The sequence below is a fragment of the Emys orbicularis genome, chromosome 6 (genome assembly GCF_028017835.1).
Source record: "Emys orbicularis isolate rEmyOrb1 chromosome 6, rEmyOrb1.hap1, whole genome shotgun sequence".
In the NCBI taxonomy this organism is placed as follows: domain Eukaryota; kingdom Metazoa; phylum Chordata; order Testudines; family Emydidae; genus Emys; species Emys orbicularis.
This window is the reverse complement of record NC_088688.1, coordinates 133,406,884-133,427,534: the sequence shown is the minus strand read 5'-3', so window position 1 is coordinate 133,427,534 and position 20,651 is coordinate 133,406,884. Positions and strand designations below refer to the sequence as shown.

At 44.0% G+C, this 20,651-nt stretch overlaps 1 protein-coding gene across 2 annotated transcripts in view; it reads right to left on the bottom strand.

Annotated features, from left to right (window-relative positions):
- ZNF462 (zinc finger protein 462) overlaps positions 1 to 20,651 on the bottom strand; it is a 58,728-nt gene that overhangs the window by 2,446 nt on the left and 35,631 nt on the right. For both annotated transcript variants that reach the window (XM_065406472.1, XM_065406473.1), the window contains exons 7-11: positions 18,778 to 19,045; positions 15,533 to 15,669; positions 8,979 to 9,202; positions 6,312 to 6,444; positions 420 to 534 (exon numbers count right to left, since the gene is read on the bottom strand). In XM_065406472.1, coding sequence (XP_065262544.1) covers positions 420 to 534; positions 6,312 to 6,444; positions 8,979 to 9,202; positions 15,533 to 15,669; positions 18,778 to 19,045 — 877 coding nt within the window. The remainder of the gene's footprint in view (positions 1 to 419; positions 535 to 6,311; positions 6,445 to 8,978; positions 9,203 to 15,532; positions 15,670 to 18,777; positions 19,046 to 20,651) is intronic.

Sequence of the window (20,651 nt, the reverse complement as noted above, 5' to 3'; positions counted from 1 at the left end):
GGGCCACATCGCGAAGAGAGGTTTCTTCCAGCCTGGAATCTGATCCAGGCCTGGAGTCGCAAGGGAACACACTCACATCTGGAGTTTGAATCCAGCCACCCCAACCCCCCAATAATGGGGCAATAGAGAGAGTTAGACTGAGGTTTTGGTTCTGATCCATTTTGAGTACCATAGCCACCTTGGAATTATGGGTTCACTAGATACATAAATGTTAAGCCCAGAAGGGACCATTATGATTGTCTAGTTTGACCTCCTTTATATCACAGACCAGAGAATTTCACACAATGACTCCTATGGTGACTCGCTAGAATTATTTGTTCACCTCCCTGTGTTTGCCTTTACTAGGCTTGGGGTGGGGAGGAACAAAAATCTACTGTTGCCTTCAGCTGTGATGAAAAGTAGTCTGTAAACAAACTTACATGCCATGTCTCAGTACGTGCCGTTCCCACTCAGAGCCCTCTGTAAATGACCTCCCACAAAACTCACATGGAAAACGCTTCTCAGGAGCGCCACTGTCAGAGAACATCATGGAATCTGGGAAAGAGAAAAAGAAATGTCATTCACAGATTCATCAATGTTATGGCCAGAAGGGACAATTACGATAAGCTAGTGTGGCCTCCTCCGCTATCCTTCTGAAAGGGTGTGTGTGAGTGGAGGGGAATCCTTTCAAAAAAACTGGCTCAAACTCTCACCACACACTTTGCAGCTCAAGATTCCTACTCCCCATCTTCAAAACATGTGATGAAGTTTGCCACCCACAGGTACATCCCCTTTCTCCACATTTCAGTGGCTAGAGAACACGCATACCTCCCTCAGAGTTCAAAATCAATTTTATGAGGGAAGCTTAATGTAGAAACAGCTTGTAAGAAAGCAAATAAATACAAGTCTAAATACATTTTTCAGTCACAAAGCAAATTTTGGGCTATGCAGTCTCATTATAGTAGGCATCTGATCCCCATATACGAGTCCCTCATGCCCATGTATATAATGTCTCACGTGTAAAGCAGTACCTGATACCATTCTAGCCCACGAGAGCTTATGCCCAAATAAATTTGTTATTCTCTAAGGTGCCACAAGAACTCCTTGTTGTTTTTGCTGATGCAGACTAACACGGCTACCACTGAACCCTGTTAACTGGATAGGTGTTTCCTCCCACCCTAATCTTTTGCCACAAAATGCCACTGCCCTGATCTGCAGAAGTGCAGAGCACCTACAACTTCAGCTGAAGTCAGGGGAGGCTGCGAACACTCAGCCCTTCATGAATGGCGCCAGCTTTAACAAAATATGAAACCTTCACTCACAAATTAAGAAGATCGCCACACAAGTCATTAAAAATAATTGCATGGACTATCTCGGTTGATTCTTTTCACTGGAAATGAGACAGCACCATCTGTTCAGAGCATTAATTCCTTAGCAGGGATTATCTTGAGCAAGAAATCAACAGAATGCCTTTCTGACTCCTCCTCAACTACATAATGAAAGAAAAGGGATTTTGCTTCGTTCCATTTTGATCTCTGCTTGTCTGGTTTCTTCACTTTAAAATTTAGTCCATTCAAGTTCAAGCTATGACTCAAAATTACCCACACACTCACTCCCATTCTCTGTGTGCGTGTTTGGTACGGATGTGTGTTGCGACGAGTTTGTAACCTTCATCAGTTGTTTAAATTGTAGAGGGAATGTTCCTTTACACAGCTTTTATCCTTTTCCCCTGGAAGGGGAACTGGCTTCAGATTTCACAGGATGCAGCACTTCATTATATGACTAAGCTCCATGGGGCCAGATCCTCAGCTGATGTGAATCAGCATGGAGTCAATGGCACCAGGCCAGTTTACACCAGTTGAGGCTCTGGCCCCTAAGCTTGGTCATACATACTTGTGTGTGTGGTGCAAATTTATAAGCACCACTATAAAACCTCATCTCTGCACCAGGATTAGTCTACCACCTACTGAGGGTAAGAAGTTTTGGAGGCAATAGCTGCTCTTCTGTGCAAGAATGTACCTAGAGTACAGTAGCCAATGGGAAATTTATTCTGGGTCTGTGCAGAGGAGGTGCAGACAAATGCATTTTGTTCAACTGCATGAGGGGGATTTGGACTTGTAATTCCCATTAACATTAATGAGCGTTAGCTTAGGAACTCCTCCACCCTTTCGGAACAGATCATGTTCTCCTCTCTCACTCCCCATGACTTCCTTGTCACTTTGGTTTTAAGGTCTGTGAATGTGGATGGCTCCCTGAATTACAAATCAAAGCAGTAAGGTCATCTCAGATCTACCAAGCTGGGTATATGCCACGGTTCCAAGGGAAAAAGGATATTTTGCACACACAAGACACCTGACTGCCTTTGACGGCGTGTTATTTTGTGGGCATACATTGCTTGTTTGCTACTGCATGAATCATTTCATGATCTGAGTTCTAAGATTAAAGGATAGAAGTTCACAGGGGCAAACTGTGCGTCTAGGACACTGCTTCTAGCAAGGGGTGGCACGTCGCTGCTCTATCCCAGAAGCATACCAGGAAAGGAACATCAGCACTGTTGCTCCTGGGGGGAGGGGTTAATTTTCTGCTGTCCTACACCAAGTTATTCCTTTCCCCTAGCCCCGCACACAACAGCTTATCTGTGCTGAGATGTTGTACCCGGGCTCCATCCATTCTTTGCCACCCTTCACCCATCTTCTCCAGGGAGCAATATGTGGTTGCACAGCTTTGCTTACTCCGGCATGCGTGGATCCTGTGGTTCCAGTCGCCCACATAAGGATGTGACAGGGATTCTTACTCCCCTGTGCTGACTTGTAGGCCAAGTCACAACCTAGCTCATGGAGAGTCACTGACCTGAGTGGGGCTGTGGTGTATTGAAAACTGGGGTAAAATTACAGGCGGTCACTTCAAATTTTAGAGGATTTTCCTGGTCCTGCTTGCAGGCTACGGGGACTTTATAGGGAAGCATGAGATTTGGGCCTAACAGCAGTCAGTCTACAGACAGCAAGGCTATCGTAAGATGGGGAGAGTTGTGCCTCTTTGTTTTAGGGAGCAGCCTGCTTTCTCTCTCTCTGTTTTTGGGTTCTTGTGTGTAACTGTTCTGAATTCTAAGAAATAAAAATAGTGTTATACTACAAACTTCCAGCAAGAGCACTTATGGTTTTTTCTAACTTCTCTCTGTGTGTGTTTTGAACATAACAGGGAGCAAAATTTCATCCATGGTACTTACAGTTGAAAGAGGCCTCTTATGTAAAGTCCAGGCCCTGGCACAAGATGTAGAGTAAAATTTTCAAAAATGCCCTAGTGACATAGGAGACTAAGTCTCATTGAAAGTCAATGGAACTTGGACTTTTAAAGTGCCTAATGTTATTTTGAAAATGGGACAAAGGCACTTTTGAAAATTTTACCCACAGTGCCTCTAAGAGACGATGTATGTACCATGTCAGGTATTAAATGGATACTACTGCAGCTGATACTAGCTAAAAGGGAGAGAAGAGAGGTAATTTCCTAAAGAGGAATCAGCGGAGAATGGCAGGTAAATAAAATCCTCAAAAAAGTATGATTTATGGACCCATTGTTTGATCAAACATGGATTATTTTTAGCCACTCACAGATGCAGAGACCCAGCTGCAAGTGAAAAAAATACATATAAAATGGTGAAACACTCTCCACGTTATAACCACTGTCTTTGGGAAATGTAGATATTTCTACTGTCCCTGATGATTAAAACCCCAATCCAGAAAGTTCTAATCTTGTATTTGCATAACAAAAAGCATCCAGAGATTTAAGTATCCTGAAAACAAGTTAAAATAAATTTTTTACTGTATTGGTCTACGTAAGAAGTTAATAGGTCTGCTGCAGCTGCAAGTTAGGGGATATGGTCCTCTAGCTAAAGCAGTATAGGCTGATACTTTCAGCCCTGCAGCTGAAACCCACTGCTGAACTGACAGAACTAATTATATTGACACTAACTTACACTTTTACCTTTACAGATGCCATATTTCTGAGTATTTGTGAAAAAGACATCCCTTCTGCTGATTTTTTAATTTCTCTAGGGCCACCAACAAAGATCTCACAGAACATTTTTTTGATAAGAGCTATGTAGTTTCTTATCCAACACTCCTCCCCCTCATTCAGGGCCATCCCTAGGGGGGTGCGGGGTCCAGGCCTGAAGTGATGTCACTTCTGGGACCGACCGCGTTGGGAGTAGGTAGGGGAGGCCGTGCCTCCACAAACAGCCGGCCTGGCCCCGCCCACACTCCGCCCACCCCAGGGCCCCACTTCGGCATCACCGCTGGCCTTGAGGGGGCTGGGCCACGCCGACTGCCTTCCCGGGGCTGGGGAGGCTGCAGCAGCACCACACGCTCTCCATCGGGTGGAAGGGGCGGGGCTGGGGGTAGCCTCCCCCGGCCAGCGGTTCACCCACCGACCATGTGGGGCCAGCTAATTGTGCTGGCCCGTGGGGCCCCCCCAAAGCATGGGGCCCAGAGCAGTCACCCCATTCAGTGTCCCCTAGGGATGGCTCTGCCCTCATTAAAAAAAAAAAAAGCTTTGGATGAGTTCTCGCTGAGCACAAGAAACTGTTAAGAAGCAATGTCCTAACTACTGATTGTGCCATGACACTAAAATAGCTAACCTGTTGAGATTTCAGTGGAATGAAAGACATAACCTAAACCCACATTCTGTTCTATACGCTGCCTGTGAGAACAGCAATACGTTTAAAAAACTTCAAGGAGGTGGGTATTTTCCCTTCTGAAATCCTTTTTGAATGCAATTTTGAATTCTTTTTAAGTTCACAAAAAAAAGTTGACAGTGTTCCTTTAGTTGGATGTGTAGAGAAATTGGTAACCTGCCAGTCAGCAGCATGATGGGATGTGGGAACTGGACGGCACAGGGAACTGGTAATGGCATTCACCTTTGAGTTCAAAATGAACCCTGGCTAGTGGTGGCTGCCATATTATGTCTGGTTGATAGAAATACGCAATATAGGGTGGGTTCTGAGAATACACAGAGTACTTCAGTTCCTGGGGCTATCGGTCTGGCAAATTACATAAGCACTAAATCGACTTAGAAATATTAAAGGAAAAAGCCCAGTATTATGGATAGAAGATTTCTCTTTCGTATTCCCTCCCCTACTAATGTTGGTTAAATTACCAGGATCAGCAGCTGCAGAAAAGAATAATGCCATTCTCCTTCTGATAAGCGCTTTATGAACAGAGTGTGCTACTGAGTAAAACAGACTAGGACTGCACAGAAGAGCTGGCCAGAAAATGGAAAAATCACTTCCCAAGAAAAATTTCTCATTTTTAAAAAAAATAGTTTTCCCGAACCAGGACGAAGCATCAAAACAGTGAGAATTTTCAGAGGAAGGGTTGAGAACAATTCCGTTTTGGGAGAATGGATATGGAATTTTCTGCCTGCCTGCCAAGAAGGCTCTTGCGAATTTCATTTGTGGAACTGATAAGAGCCTTCTAACTTGCTTGCCCAAGAGGCGGAGAGCTGGGACATTTGTCTTCTCCTCCAGCTCTGGGAGCTAGAGAAGCAGAGAGTTGGGGTACTCAGCCACTCCAGCCCCAGAGCTGGGGCAGAGAGAGAAGAAGCTGAGGGTGTACAGCCTTGGCACCCCTTTTGGGAAAGGTTTTGTCAATTTCACAGGCAGAAAATGTGAAAAATTTCAGTTTCAGGTTGCCTAGCTCTAACTGCGCAGTCCTTGTAATCTGAAATTGACAGCTGATTCAGCCACGCACTTAACCAAGTGCCCAGCTTTAAGCAAGTGAATTGTCTGATTGCAACCAATGGGAGTACTCACATCCTAAAGGTTAGGCGCATCCTTAAGTATGTTGCTGAACTGGGGTCTTAATAGGTAATGTGCTTCCAAAATGGAGCACTTTGTTAACAGGGCTACCCCTCTGATACTTTGTTATTCTTGCTCCACAGCTGCCAGCCAGCCTGAACCTAAAAAGGGGAGTCACACATAAAGGAGGGGGAGGACAAAAAGCTAAAGAAGAGCAAGACAACAGAACCATGATGGCCCAAAAATAAATTTCTCCACTAACTTTGATATCACAATCACACTGGATTAACATAGAACAGCAAGGTTGCATATGGGTTACCGACATACAAATTTGATAGCCCTCTGGACTACCATGCTACAAAACAATTTACTGACATGTACAAAAGACCGCAGTTGCCTAGATGTGATCTGCTTTTTCTCGACATGCATCCTGTCCATGGTTCCTGAAAAATCTGTTGTTGAGTCAATGGCTCATCTTGTTCTATGGGGCTGCCAGAGACATTCCTAGGCCCAGCCTGGGAGAAAAGGAAGCAATACTGACCTCTCTCTTCAGTCTTGGGGCTCATCTCCTCTTCCTTTTCCTCCTCATCACTGCTGGAGCTCTCAGTTTTCCCTTTCATTTGTTCCAGCTGATCCAAGTTAACCCGCCCAACCAGCTCAAAATTACGACTCACCTTAAAAGAAACAATATAAACATTAATTAATATTCATGTCTATTAAAAAAAAAAAAACACCTCTATTTGCAGAGTAATGTCTGATGAGTAAAATTTGCCAGAGGCCATTTTTACCAACACTCTGTCAAGTTAATACCCATTCCCTTGAAACACAATTAGACACTCCTCTAATTGTTTCACTTATGTTTTTTTATACAGCATTTCTCCATGCTTCACCTTGCAACCCTCTTGTCAGCTGAGGAATCTTCCTTGTTTTTCCCTTATGTGCAGGTTTTAAACTTAATAAATAATAATAATAATAATACAGGTACCACTATTAACCCCCAAGCATTCTATAGTCATCATCATTGCAGGGGATTACTAATCTGATGTGGTATCATATTAATATAGCCCCACGCTAGTGCAGCAGAATCCTTTGTGAATGATTCATTCAGTTTAATGCATGGAGAGATGGGTCCTTTAACTATACATGTCTGCTGTCCGAGTGAGTACATTTTCACTCATTAATAACAGATTAATTTTAATTACAAAGGGTTGCTAAGTGCTTCACAAACTGATTTACAAACCATAAAGGGAACACTTCACCCAGCAGTCAAATTCAGCTAACCCTTACGTGAAATGGGCCGGCTATTTAACAGCTCACAGCAATAGTACATAACAGCTTAGGGTGGGAAGTGAAGAACTCGTGTATCCAACTGAAACTGTGGACAAAGATTTACAACAGAGGCGCAGAATACAATTACCCAAGATGAAATGCGACCAGGACGCTGGGGTTAATACCTTTTATGTGAACAGCACCCTGGGATTTTTAATGACCACTAGTGGTCATGACTTTGGATTCAGATTGATCTGAAACGACAGCACCTCCAGTAGCACCAGCATTATGCCAAGGCTCTGATCCAGTACTGACAACATTTCCTGCAGCACCTTGGATGAAGTAACAGCTTGACATGACTGTTTTCTGGGAGGGGAATTGGAATGAATTTAAAGCGCAAGTCACTTTACATCTGAGAAACTTTTACAAAGTGAAGTGCTTTCCCACAGAGAAGTGACAATAAACACAACAGCATGACAGTAGCACCTACAACTAACAAACAAAAGCTTTTTTTCTCCTGCTGATAATAGCCCACCTTAATTGATTAGTCTCGTTACAGTTGGTATGGCAACACCCATTTTTTCATGTTCTCTGTGTATATATCTTCCTACTGTATTTTCCACTCCATGCATCCGATGAAGTGGGCTGTAGCCCACGAAAGCTTATGCCCAAATACATTTGTTAGTCTCTAAGGTGCCACAAGTACTCCTCGTTCTTTTTACCTACAACTAAGGAGCACTGCTAAATACAAGTACTGTGCACAAAATAGTCTGAAATAACTAATTTTTAAAAAGTGAGAGAGATCATGAACAAAGTAACTGCTGGGTTATTTAGGCTATGACTAGAGACAAGAATACACCTCTGGTAAGAGCCAGGACAGGGGTAAAATCTTCCCATAATGAAACACCCAATCAAAGGCATGGGGAATAGTGAATCCTGGCCCAGCACCCGGGCTGTGGGAGAGCTAAAAATTGTATATTGCAGACGAGTAGAAAGATTATAAAGCAGCAGTAAAGAGAAGAGGAGAGAAGCATGCCAATTGTTAACAAGCTAACGTAAGGAAAATAAACGCATTGCAGTTCAGTTCACAGAGCTAGTTTTTAAAATGCAGTGGAATAACTTTTAGGGCAAAACAGATTCTGCTGACACTTTTGGTGCTCATTTTGTCAATAACATTTTTGGTTTGTTTAGCAAAAGTAGGGGGGGAAATTTCCAGCATGGGGACTTAACTCCCGTTAACAGGAGTTAAGCAGCTAAGTGATTATCTCCCTACAAACTCTGACAAAAAAATATGTATTCCTAAAATTCTGAGCTGAAGCAATGCAAAGCCTCAATCCTGGAGAGGATCATCCCTCACAAGAACATCTTGAGTTAGAATTATAGGGTCTGATCCAAAACCAACTGATATTACTGGACATATACTTAATGACTTCAATGGGTTTGGGTCACACCCATAGTCAGGTAATTCTAAAAATTAATATTGCCAAAGCACCCTTAACTTAGCATGATGTACACATGATATATTTTTTATTTATCTTTTCCTTAAGTGTAAACCAAAATGTATTACACCGTTATTAAAATATGTACTACATGCAATGTTGTTGATGTTATTTATTGCCAGAGCAATTTCAACTTTTGAAATCGCCCAACTTTTATGGGACTGGATCACACTGCCTTAATTGTTGCTTCATAACTATTAAAAAAGGTAAATTCTCCACATACACATTCAGGTATCTGAATGGCTCAGGAGGGGTACCCAAAATTCAGGAAAAACCCCTGCAAACAAACAAGATTTTGGAAAATAGGAATTTCACACAAAAATTATTCCATCCTGGGGGTCATTTCCAAATCTTGACTCACTTACCTTTACTAAAAGTCAAGTCAACTTACCACTAGCAATGTATACATAGTCCCAAAGAAAATCCTGCTAAGAACTTACTTTATGCTCATCTCGAAGATGAGTGTCCAGCTCCTCCGTGTGTTTGGTCTCATAGTAGCACAGTTGGCATTTGTAAGGTTTCAGTTCATTGTGCTTTTCTATGTGCTGCTGTAAGCTCTCATCACTGGAGCAGGTGAAGGTACACTTATCACAGCGGAAAACTACTCCCTGCAAGTATTTTGACAGTTTGGATCGGCAGACTTCAATGGGAACAACTCGCTCTTCTGTTGAGATAAATGTGATGAGAAGAGCATTTTCATTTAAAAAAAAGTCAGCACTGTATCAACAGCCTTCCCCCTCTTTCCTCCCGAGAAACAAGATTTGCTATGTATGTATACAATCCATTTACCAGCAAGTAGTTTGAAACATTTTCTTGAGGGTGGGATAAGATGGGCGGGGAGCTAAACTGGACTGACCAAAGAAATGCAACTACATTCCCTCCACAAAAGGTAGGGTCAATCCTCTTCAAGACGGTGAATGCAGAGGTCATCCTGAAAACTATCACTAATTAGGTAGGAGAAAGGGAAGGAAGAGAGGAAGCGGTGCAGCCTGGACTCAGGGTGGCAGAGTCTGGGAGTTGGTGGGTAGGACACAGTTGACAGGATGGGGTCTTTCTGTTGATGGCTGAGCTGAGCATAGCAAGGGGAGGTTTAGGTTGGATATTAGGAAACACTATTTCACTAGGAGGGTGGTGAAGCACTGGAATGGGTTCCCTAGGGAGGTGGTGGAATCTCCTTCCTTAGAGGTTTTTAAGGTCAGGCTTGACAAAGCCCTGGCTGGGATGATTTAGTTGGGGATTGGTCCTGCTTTGAGCAGGGGGTTGGACTAGATGAGCTCCTGAGGTCCCTTCCAACCCTGATATTCTATGATTCTATAAGAGCCTTTAAATATTACTGTAGTACTCTAGTCACAGACCAAGACTCCACTGTGCTAAATACTGTACAGATTAGCTTTTAAATACTGTGATTGTAAGACTAGAGATGAACACCCATTTCATTTCCCACCCATGCGCTCAATTCTACCAATTCAGTTTTTCATGCCAACCTGCCCAATGTGTTAATATACATTTCAGGCTTTAGTTTAAATATATAGTGAAAAATTATTCTATTGAATTTTAATATTACTCACACACACACACACACACACAGGTGTCTATATTGTACGTGACACACAATCACACTCATGTAACAGCGTGACCGACAAGAAGTTTTCCACATTTCCACTGAGCTAGAATCCTGCAATTTGGTTCCTTCATCCACTATGGGCCACTGAGTATTGTGTGCACACCGGGGAAATCCCCCATTCAATATAGGGTCACCAAAAGGTCTTCATTACCTTTTGAACTAGGGCACAGGAATTTAAGACTGTTATTCCTTAAGGACTGCAGGTTAAGAGGCAGTTCAATGTTTCTAACATAGCGAATCACTAACAACTTATTTTAAAGAAGAAGGCCCGATTCTCAGCTGATGTAAACTGGTGCAGCTCCCTGAATTTCAACGGAGCTCTGCCACACAAAAGGTGGATCCGGACCAATGTATCAGTGTCTTTGGTAAAGTGGAAACGTGGGGTCTCTTGCCTCCCATTTGGAGACATTAAAGTAATCCTGGTTTCTAGTAATTTATTGTACTGATAGAATTCCTACACACACCCCCACCCCCACACATACAGGAATGATATGCATATAATAAATGCATTTATCATGCATCTCTGACCATTTCATGTGCCCTCTCTGCCAAGTAAGCTATTTTTCAAATATTTAAATATTCCAAACCCCTCAGCTGCTTCAAGCATCTGTTTATTAAACCAAAAAAAAAAAAAAAAAAAAAAAAAAAAAAAAAAACCAACCTGATTTCAAAATATTTCCTTCTCCTCACACCACTCCAAAAAGTGGAATTTCCCCCAAAGCTATTCTTGCTAAAGGCTCAGATCAAGTAAGATTTGCTCCTGCACCAGTGACAGTTGTTCCATCTGTAAAAATGTCAACTCATGGCCCTTCAGGGGAAGAAAAAAAACCCAGTGGTGGTAGTGGTGTTGGGGAGGCTACAAGATAACAGGATTTAAAGTTGTGACATATGGGGGCATAGGAAAACTATTTTAGAGGGCTCCCTCTGAGTTCTGTGAATTTGGACTTGTGGAACCAAGGCATCCGGCTTGAAAGCTGCTTTCATCACTGGAAAAATATCAGAGCCTTTCATCATATGCTGGATAGGAAAGCACATCAGAGAATGGCCAGTAAAATGTAACAGCATCGTCTGGGCTAAATTAAAGGCTAATGGCTAAGCTGAGCACAGATCTGGAGTTCCCTGGTTCCAGTTACAGAACTTCCAAGGGCTCTCCAAATCGGACTGCCATGAAGCCCAAGAGTGACTCAAAAGTCTCCTCACCACTGTATGCCTGCAACGCAGGCTCTGGTCCTATAAATTCCCTCCCCCTTCAGACTAGGAAAGGGCACAGAATCACCGCTCCTCTGTGCCCATAAAAGGGAAGTTAAACCACACTGATGATGTGTAACTGATTGAGCTGAGTAGGTGACACATGGCAGAAGGCTCTCAGAGGCAGACTAACGACATCCTGCGCCCATAACTTTTAATGGGAAACATACTCCTTGCTTAAAGTTCTCTAACAAGCCATTCCATGCTCTAGCTGATAATGGCTTGAGCCCAGTGAATGGTCAACTTCTGTCACCGCCCATTAACTGTGGCTAAAGAGAGGGTGATGTGCTGTCAAATGTCAGCCACATCCTGTGAAATCAGGGACCTTTCATTCTGACTGGGGCCTCTGGACATCATCTCAACAGAAACAATATTTACAGTGTGTTTTCATCCTTCAGTGCCACATGGCAAAGACCCGAATGTCACAGTGAGAACTAGCCAGTACAAGGTTGTACACCTGTAACTCGTTATCTGTTGGGGAGGGAGAAAGGGCACCAATCAACATAAAAGACCAGATCCTCAGCTGGTGTAAATTAGCATAGCTCCACTGTTTTTATGCACAGCATCCATTACTCACCCTCAACCCTCTGCAAAATTAGTGCTTGGACAGACAGCCTGACACCAAGGCCCTCTTTCTGTCTCTGGAATGGCTTCAGAACAGACTGCAGCCGGGCAGCCACCACATGCCTCACTCCTGTCCAGAAAGGCTTAGCTCTCAAGATGCAAGGGCATTTCAGTGCCCAGGTACATTAACCCCTCGACCGCTCTACTGAGGCTGCCATTATTAGTGTCAAACATGATCTGGTCACATGTTTATCAGGAAGAAGGACTTGGATGGATGATTCAGGTATTGACCTGGCTGTCCTTTAGTGTTTGGGTGCTATGTGTATGAAAGAACCGCTCTTTGTAGGCCCTTGAAAGCGGACATCATCTGAATCTTCCCAGGCCCAATTCTCATTTACACTAAGGCCTCTTTACACTGCCTGCATGGTGTAAAAGGGCCTTTCTGTAGGATTCACTGCAACAACATTCACAAAGCCTATTTACAATGAAGGATGGGGCATGGAGAGGGTAGAAGAACTTGATTAAGTTTGGATGCTTTTTTCCCTTTTTTGGAGGGGTCTTTCAGTAGTGTTGACTATCAAGTTCATGTATTTGTTTTCAAGTTTTTATTTTGTATGTCTAGAGATCTACGACAGGAGCACTGGATAAATTGGATAAAATTAAAAGACAAAACATATGTCTCTTTTCACAGGGCCAGATTAGAACTGAGATGAAAGATGCTCTATCTTATAGTGCTTGTTGGAAAATGGAAACAGAAGTGCAGCTCAGCAAGGAGCGTAAATGTGCTAACGCGCACACACGGTCCCATCTAGCAAATGGTCTGGTCTCTATTATTTTCAGCCACCAATAACTCTTAGGGGACTGTTCTGGCAGCTGGGCAGAGAGATGCTTCACAGCATCTCTCTGCCCAGGCAGCTCTGCTCTACCTGAAGACTCACCAAGACAGGGGTTCAAGGCTGCTCTGCGTGGCTGGAGAGTTGCAAAGTCGCTGCAGTGGTGCCAAGGAACTGACCCACAGTTTCACAGAATAGTTATCTGCCTGCTCCCTTGGGGTGTTGTGAGGATCAACTCGTTAATGTCTGCACAGTGCTTTGAACATGTAAAGTGCTACCAAAGATTATTGAACATTTGCAGTTTTCCTCAAAAATCTTGCATCAGTGGAAGTTTTCCAACCAGGTGTAGCACGCTGCAATCCATTCTCTTCTCTACGCTTGTTTATTCACACTTTAAAAGCTATGCCTAATCGCACAGTCCAGATACAAACACAGGATAGAGAACAACCTCACTAGGGCGCCTATGTGCGGTAACACAAGTAATGACGACAACAACAACTCACACAAACTATAAAACAACTCGCACAAACTATATCTAGTGAACTCTTCTGACCCAATCAATACCTCAGAAGTGCCGATAAACACATTCCTCAGTGATGCCTCTAACAGCCCAAATACAGCCTAACCTACCTCCTTCTCAAAAGCCACAGAAGACGGATCCTGCAGATCAACAGACTTGGGCTGTCTAGTGCGATAACACCTTTGGAGGATGAGCTCACCACCGAGTGCCATTGCCTGCCAAGCTTTTACACTCCGTGAGCTGGCTCTATCACAGAGGTGGGCAAACTTTTTGGTCCGAGGGCCACATTGGGGTTGCACAACTGTATAGAGGGCCGGGTAGGGAAGGCTGTGCCTCCCCAAACAGCCTGGCCCCCGCCCCCTATCCGCCCCCTCCCACTTCCCACTCCCTGACTGCCACCCTCAGAACCCCCGACCCATCCAACCCCCCCTGCTCCTTGTCCCCAGACCGCCCCTCCCAGGACCCCACCCCCTATCCAACCCCCCTGCTCCCTGTCCCGACCCCTATCCACACCCCCGCCCCCTGACAGCCCCCCCGGAACTCCCACCCCCTATCCAACCACCCTCTGCTCCTCATCCCCTGACAACCCCCTCCCGGGACCCCCTGCCCCTAACTGCTCCTGTCCCGACCCCTATCCACACCCCCACCCCCTGACAGCCCCCCAGGATCCCACCCCCTTATCCAACCCCCCCCGCTCCCGGTCCCCTGACTGCCCCAACCTCTATCCACACCCCCACCTTGTGCTCCTTGTCCTGTGACCACCCCCTCCCATGACTCCCTGCCCCTAACTGCCCCCCAGGATCCCACCCCCTTATTCAACCCCCCCTGCTCCCCCTGACTGCCCTCCCGACCCCATCCACACCCCCGTCCCCCGACAAGCCCCCCCAGGACTCCCACTCCCAACCCTCCCTGTTCCCCATCCCCTGACCATCCCCCCAGAACCTCTGCCCCATCCAACCGCCCCCTCCTCCCTGACTGCCCCCCAGGACCCCCGCCCCCTTACCCAACCCCCCTGCTCCCCGCCCCCTTACCAGCAGCAGGAGCTCGCAGCCACGAAACCCGGCCAGAGCAAGCTGCACTCCCCACACTGCCCAGCGGGAGCGGCGGGCCAGAGCGTGGCCCGCGCGGCGACGTGGCTACAGGGGAGGGGCCGGGGACTAGGCTCTCTGGCCGGGAGCTCAGGGGCCGGACAGGACGGTCCTGCGGGCCACTTTGCCCAGGTCTGCTCTATCACATGCCTTTTGAGTCCTAGGAAGGTCTGTATGATCTTCCCAGATGCCCCTTCAATACAGTCTTTCCAACAGCCGGAAGTACTTATCAACTCGATCTACTTCATTGTTTGGAGCCTTTCTAAACCTGAAGCAGCCCAGAATATAGTGAAGTACATTGTGTGACAGGGCTGCCACACAAGAAGAATCTCCTCCAGGAAAAGGTGGCATTTGAAACCCACAGCATCAATATCGTACTGCGAGATTCTGCTTAACCTGCGAGTAGGCAGGGAGTAGGCAGGGTGCCATCCCACACATGGGTTTGGATTTAGGCAGCCAACAGACCATCTATAAGCATCAAGTGTGATAACTTTCGGCAGGAATCCCAGCCCAGAGTGTCCAAACAGCTGTCTCTTCTGGACTTTCAAGCCTGTGGTTAATAGAGTAGGATAATCTCAAAGTCAGCTCTTAATTGTTTTAAAAAGTTTTGGCCACTTTTGCTCCGAAGTATAGTTGATGCAGGTGTGGTGAAGAAAGATATTTTAAGTCCTAATGGGATCTTCTGGGGTGTCCAGGGTAGAGGACGGTGCAGATGGAATAGACCCATCCTTTAACAATGTATATGGAACAGAGATTTTTAGATAATTGACTCATTAGAAATACATTCATATGGTAAACACGTTTCTGGGTGAGCAGGGTGCTATCTTGCCCCACAGAGTGATAGGAGAAGCATAACACATGCTAACCAGATGTCAAATGATTGTAAACATTTCTGGTGGAAATTTCAAATCTGCCCTCTATCCACTTTGGTCTAATTCTTTGTATTTCATAGAAAAGAAACAAAATACATCACTAAAAATATGTGCAAAGGCTTCTGGGCTACTCAACACTTTAATGTTCACATTCAGATGAAAACTTCATTTCATGGGCCTGAAATAAACAGGTATTGTTCAAGGTTTTCTTTGTCAGACACAAATACTACAAGGGATGTCTTTACCTCTGTGCAGGACTATATGGTCAATCATGTTACGTTTGTATTTGGTGTGGTACAGGCAAAGAGGACAGCGAAGGTCTTTGGGTCCTTCCTCAGGAACTGCTGAATGCCCAGCTTCCACATGCATAGTAAAAGCAGATCTATAAAGTAAGGAGAAGCAGAAGAGATAAAAATCAGTATTTCATAGGTCTACACACCTCAAGTGCCACAGCTCTATCACTGAAATGCTATTTAAAGTGCTACAGATGCTACTTACTCCTGTCTGTGTAAAGCCACATGATACTTCAGTGGGACTCCTCATACAAGTAACACGTGTGTATGTATTTGCAGGATTTACTCTTACATAGCCATCACGTACTCTGACAAAATATTCTATTACAGTGGTTGCACTGATCACGGGGCTATAGTTAATGGAGCAAGAGAATTTCCATTCCACATGCTCAAAAGAGGTCTTTGGGCTGAAAACTTCCATGCCCGGTCTCTGTCAAAGGCGAAACATGTTTGGAAAATTTGAGCAAAATTCCTTCAACTGTTCTGGAGTCACAAGGCTGAAGATAAATATCACTCTGGCAGCAGAAACATTCTCGCCACCTTTCTTTTGTGGGCCTAACTCAAAAACAGCTGAAACACCATGCTCCAGATTTGGTATATAAATAGACTTTAGTTAGCAGTAAATGTTTTGCAGCAAGTTATACTACTAGCTGCACATGTAGAAGACAGATACACTGCACACTCATACCTAAGAAGTTAACTATGTACCTATGTGGCTACAAGGCCAGCTGTGGAGGAGGCGTTGGTAAACTTGAGTGGTTCAATAATTTTGGATTAAGGAGTGATGGAGCCTGTAAATGCAGCAAGCTGCTTAACTCTTCACTAAGGAATTTACAGTTCCTGTTGGCTTGATATAAGGACCTTTGGACTATAAGGTGGATAGAAAGCTGGCTAGATCGTTGAGCTCAACGGGTAGTGATCAATGGCTCCTTGTCTAGTTGGCAGCCAGTATCAAGCAGAGTGCCCCAAGGGTCGGTCCTGGGACCGGTTTTGTTCAATATCTTCATTAATGATCTGGAGATTGGCATGGACTGCACCCTCAGCAAGTTTGCAGATGACACTAAACTGGGAGGAATGGTAGATACGCTGGAGGAAAGGGACAGGATACAGGGGGACCTAGACAAATTAGAGGATTGGGCCAAAAGGAACATGATGAGGTTCAACAAGGACAAGTGCAGGGTCCTGCACTTAGGACGGAAGAATCCCATGCACTGCTACAGACTAGGGACTGAGTGGCTAGGCAGCAGTTCTGCAGAAAAGGACCTAGGGGTTACAGTGGACGAGAAGCTGGATATGAGTCAACAGTGTGCCCTTGTTGCCAAGAAGGCTAACGGCATTTTGGGCTGTATAAGTAGGGGCATTGCCAGCAGATCGAGGGACGTGATCATTCCCCTCTATTCGACTTTGGTGAGGCCTCATCTGGAGTACTGTGTCCAGTTTTGGGCTCCACACTACAAGGATGTGGAAAAATTGGAAAGAGTCCAGTGGAGGGCAACAAAAATGATGAGGGGGCTGGAGCACATGACTTATGAGGAGAGGCTGAGGGAACTGGGATTATTTAGTCTGCAGAAGAGAAGAATGAGGGGGGATTTGATAGCTGCTTTCAACTACCTGAAAGGGGGTTCCAAAGAGGCTGGATCTAGACTGTTCTCAGTGGTACCAGATGACAGAACAAGGAGTAATGGTCTCAAGTTGCAGTGGGGGAGGCTTAGGTTGGATATTAAGAAAAACTTTTTCACTAGGAGGGTGGTGAAGCACTGGAACGGGTTACCTAGGGAGGTGGTGGAATCTCCTTCCTTAGAGGTTTTTAAGGTCAGGCTTGACAAAGCCCTGGCTGGGATGATTTAGTTGGGGATTGGTCCTGCTTTGAGCAGGGGATTGGACTAGATGACCTCCTGAGGTCTCTTCCAACCCTGATATTCTATGAGTCTATTATAGCAAGAAAATGACAAACTCTGCTGGCTTTGGGCCTGGTCCAGTGGCCACTGAAGTCAATAGGAGTCTTTTCATTGACTTCAACGGGTGTTCTTCTGTGTTTCACTCTCCATAATGAATAGAGGATGGGACTTTTCTACATTCCTGAGAGGAAAGACCTAATCCCTAAATGCTTGAGAAACACTGCATTAAGGAACGCAAACCTCCATGTCACAAGTGTCAACATATTTAATTATATGTTGATTTAAGACCGTATTGTTTTGTCCAGTGTTATTGGTTGGAGAAAGGAGTAATAATAATAAGTGATGAACAACAGTCTAAAACTATGGAACTGGAAATACATAGAAATAACTGAGTTTTTATTTTGGGGGTGTTTAACCGATTTGATGAAATATTCAAATATACCGTCACACACTTTTGGGTATGTGTTTCACTTCTGCCGACTGAACTAGATGGAGAAAAAGGGAGGAGATTATAAAGTTATATGATAAAGACTTCTTTAGACAATCAGTGGGAACTTCACTAGAACATCTGCCTTCCTCACATCTCATGCTGGCTTCTAACGCCCTCAAAAACACACACAGGAGTTTTCTGACGGGACATAAACCCTCATGCTTCAAGGCATAAACCAACTTCTAACCACAGATGATCGGGAAGAATCATTCTCTGTGGACACACTATTCTGTAACAACCTACTGCAGGGATTTCTTGCACCTTTCCTCTTCAGCAGGAAGTAGTGAATGCTGTCAGAGACAGGAAACAACAAGGAGTCTGGTGGCACCTTACAGACTTATTTGGGCATAAGCTTTTGTGGGTAAAAACCTCACTTCTTCAGATGCACGAAAGCTTATGCCCAAATAAATCTGCTAGTCTTTAAGGTGCCACCAGACTCCTTGTTGTTTTTTTTGGAGTAGCAGCCATGTTAGTCTGTATCCGCAAAAAGAACAGGAGTACTTGTGGCACCTTAGAGACTAACAAATTTATTAGAGCATAAGCTTTCGTGGGCTACAACCCACTTCTTCGGATGCATATCTTGTTGTTTTTGTAGATTCAGACTAACACGGCTACCCCCTGATACAGAGACAGGAAAGTGGATTAGATTAACCCTGGTGTGATCTGGAAAGGCAGTTCTTATGTATTTCTCCCTAATTATCCATTGTTATGTTTCTCTTCAGCTCCAGTCAGCCATCTCAGGAACCAGAGTGCTTGTCTTTTAAAGTGTTAGAAGTGATTTCAGTTTATCTGTTTTGTACAATACTTACTTAAAGCCTGTATAAAAGGAACAATCTTTGCACTTGAAGAGTTTCTTCCCTCCATGTTTGTCACGGTAGTGACGCCGAATGCTCTGAATGTAACCCGAGGAGAATTCACAAAATTCACAGTTAAGGATGGCTTCAGTTTTCTGTTCAGCTCCTGCAGCAGCCCCAGAAAGTGGGATGGGGCTAATGTTGTTGTTGTTCCTGGCCAGAGCCGCTGACTGGTAATGGTTCAGCTGTTGCTGAACATCAGGAGGTTCGGAGTACGAAGAATCTGGGGAGAAAGTGAAGGGGAAGTTATACCAGTTGGTCAGAGAATGTGAGGTTTTAAGGACCTGATCCAAGTCCTGTTTACTTTGATTGGAGTTAGATCAAGCCCTAAATCATGAAAATGTAGACACTTCTTTCAGAAGTGGTGTGGAGGGAAGAATGGTACTTGTTCATCTCTATAATCTCAAATCTAGTTTATATTTTACAGTTAAAGGCAGTTGACTGAAATCATTATTTTTAATTATCAAGTGAGAGGCTTCAAAATGGAGGCAGTATAAAAAGGAGCCTAGTTTCAAGAAATCTGTAAACGGTGAAATAGAGGCAGGTTAATATACTGTGAGCATTCTTCTATATTTGACGCATAATCCAAAACAGATTTTCAGCTGGTGTGAACTGGTGCATTTCCATCGATTTATGCTAATTTACACCAGCTGAGGATCAAGCCCCTGATGTTTACGAGTAACCTATTTTTTTTTTAAAAGCATTTACAGTTATTTCCCCTAAAATTCATGGAATTATTGGAGAAACCCCTTAGCAAAGCTAGCTAAAACAAAGTGTTCCAGTATGGAGCATTCACTATAATATCTAACTATTCACATCCTAACATTAGAAACTATTTTAATTTTAAAATATAAAAATGAGATATATTCTCCAGTGGCTGATGTTTAGAAGTGAGACAATATTAAAAAGGATATTTCATCTTAAATCCCACTAAAGAGATTTCCAGTCAGGTTTCCTTGAAAGATATTTGTAAAGTTTGGCTACAGTGACAAAAACATCGACGTCATACAGACAAGTCTTAAGAAGTCCAAGAGAATTTTAAATGCCATTAAAATATCATGACAGAGAAATGAGATTGATGGGGCATGGGGGGAAGGAGAAGAGGAGGGAAAAATCTCAGAACACAAACTGAAAACCAGTATTCCTTCCTCCCAACATAAAAAAAAAAAAGGTCTTGAACCTTTCCCAATACACTGTTTTGAATGTGGAGGTTTGGAATTCACCAGCTTTGTCCTATATAACCGACAGCTGCCCATGAATGGCACGAATGAAGGCAGATGAATACAGCACAGATGAATTTCAGTGTAACTTTCCTGAAAAGAAAACAAAAGGCTCTTTTCTTAAGCTTTTCAAAAAAAGAAAAGAAAAGAGAGAAAGAAGAAGAGGGACTACAAACTGTACAAACCACCTCCTGCTTTGATGGAGACTTAATTTTCCAAAGTATAATTCCCTGAGGCAGGATATGTAGGAATTCTCTAACACCCATACTCGATGGAACTTAATACCATCCATTCTAACCAATTAGTAAAGACAAACAAAAGGCAAGCAGCACTACATAGCACTCACTGTGGGGACTTCTCCCCACCTGTCTTCAAAAGAGTACAACGCTTGCTTGCTTTCTCCCTGCCAAAAAGGGGAATATACAGGCTTTAGAAATGATAAACAAAACAAGGCAAAAAACAAAACAGGGAGAAGAGTTAAATAATGTCTCACGCCTCCCTTGGTTTATCACCAGGTGTAGAGTGAGGACAAAGGACTAGACATAAAGGATCCTGGTAAAATGCATTAAGTTCTCTCCTACATTCTTCTATCCAAGTCTCATGAACCCA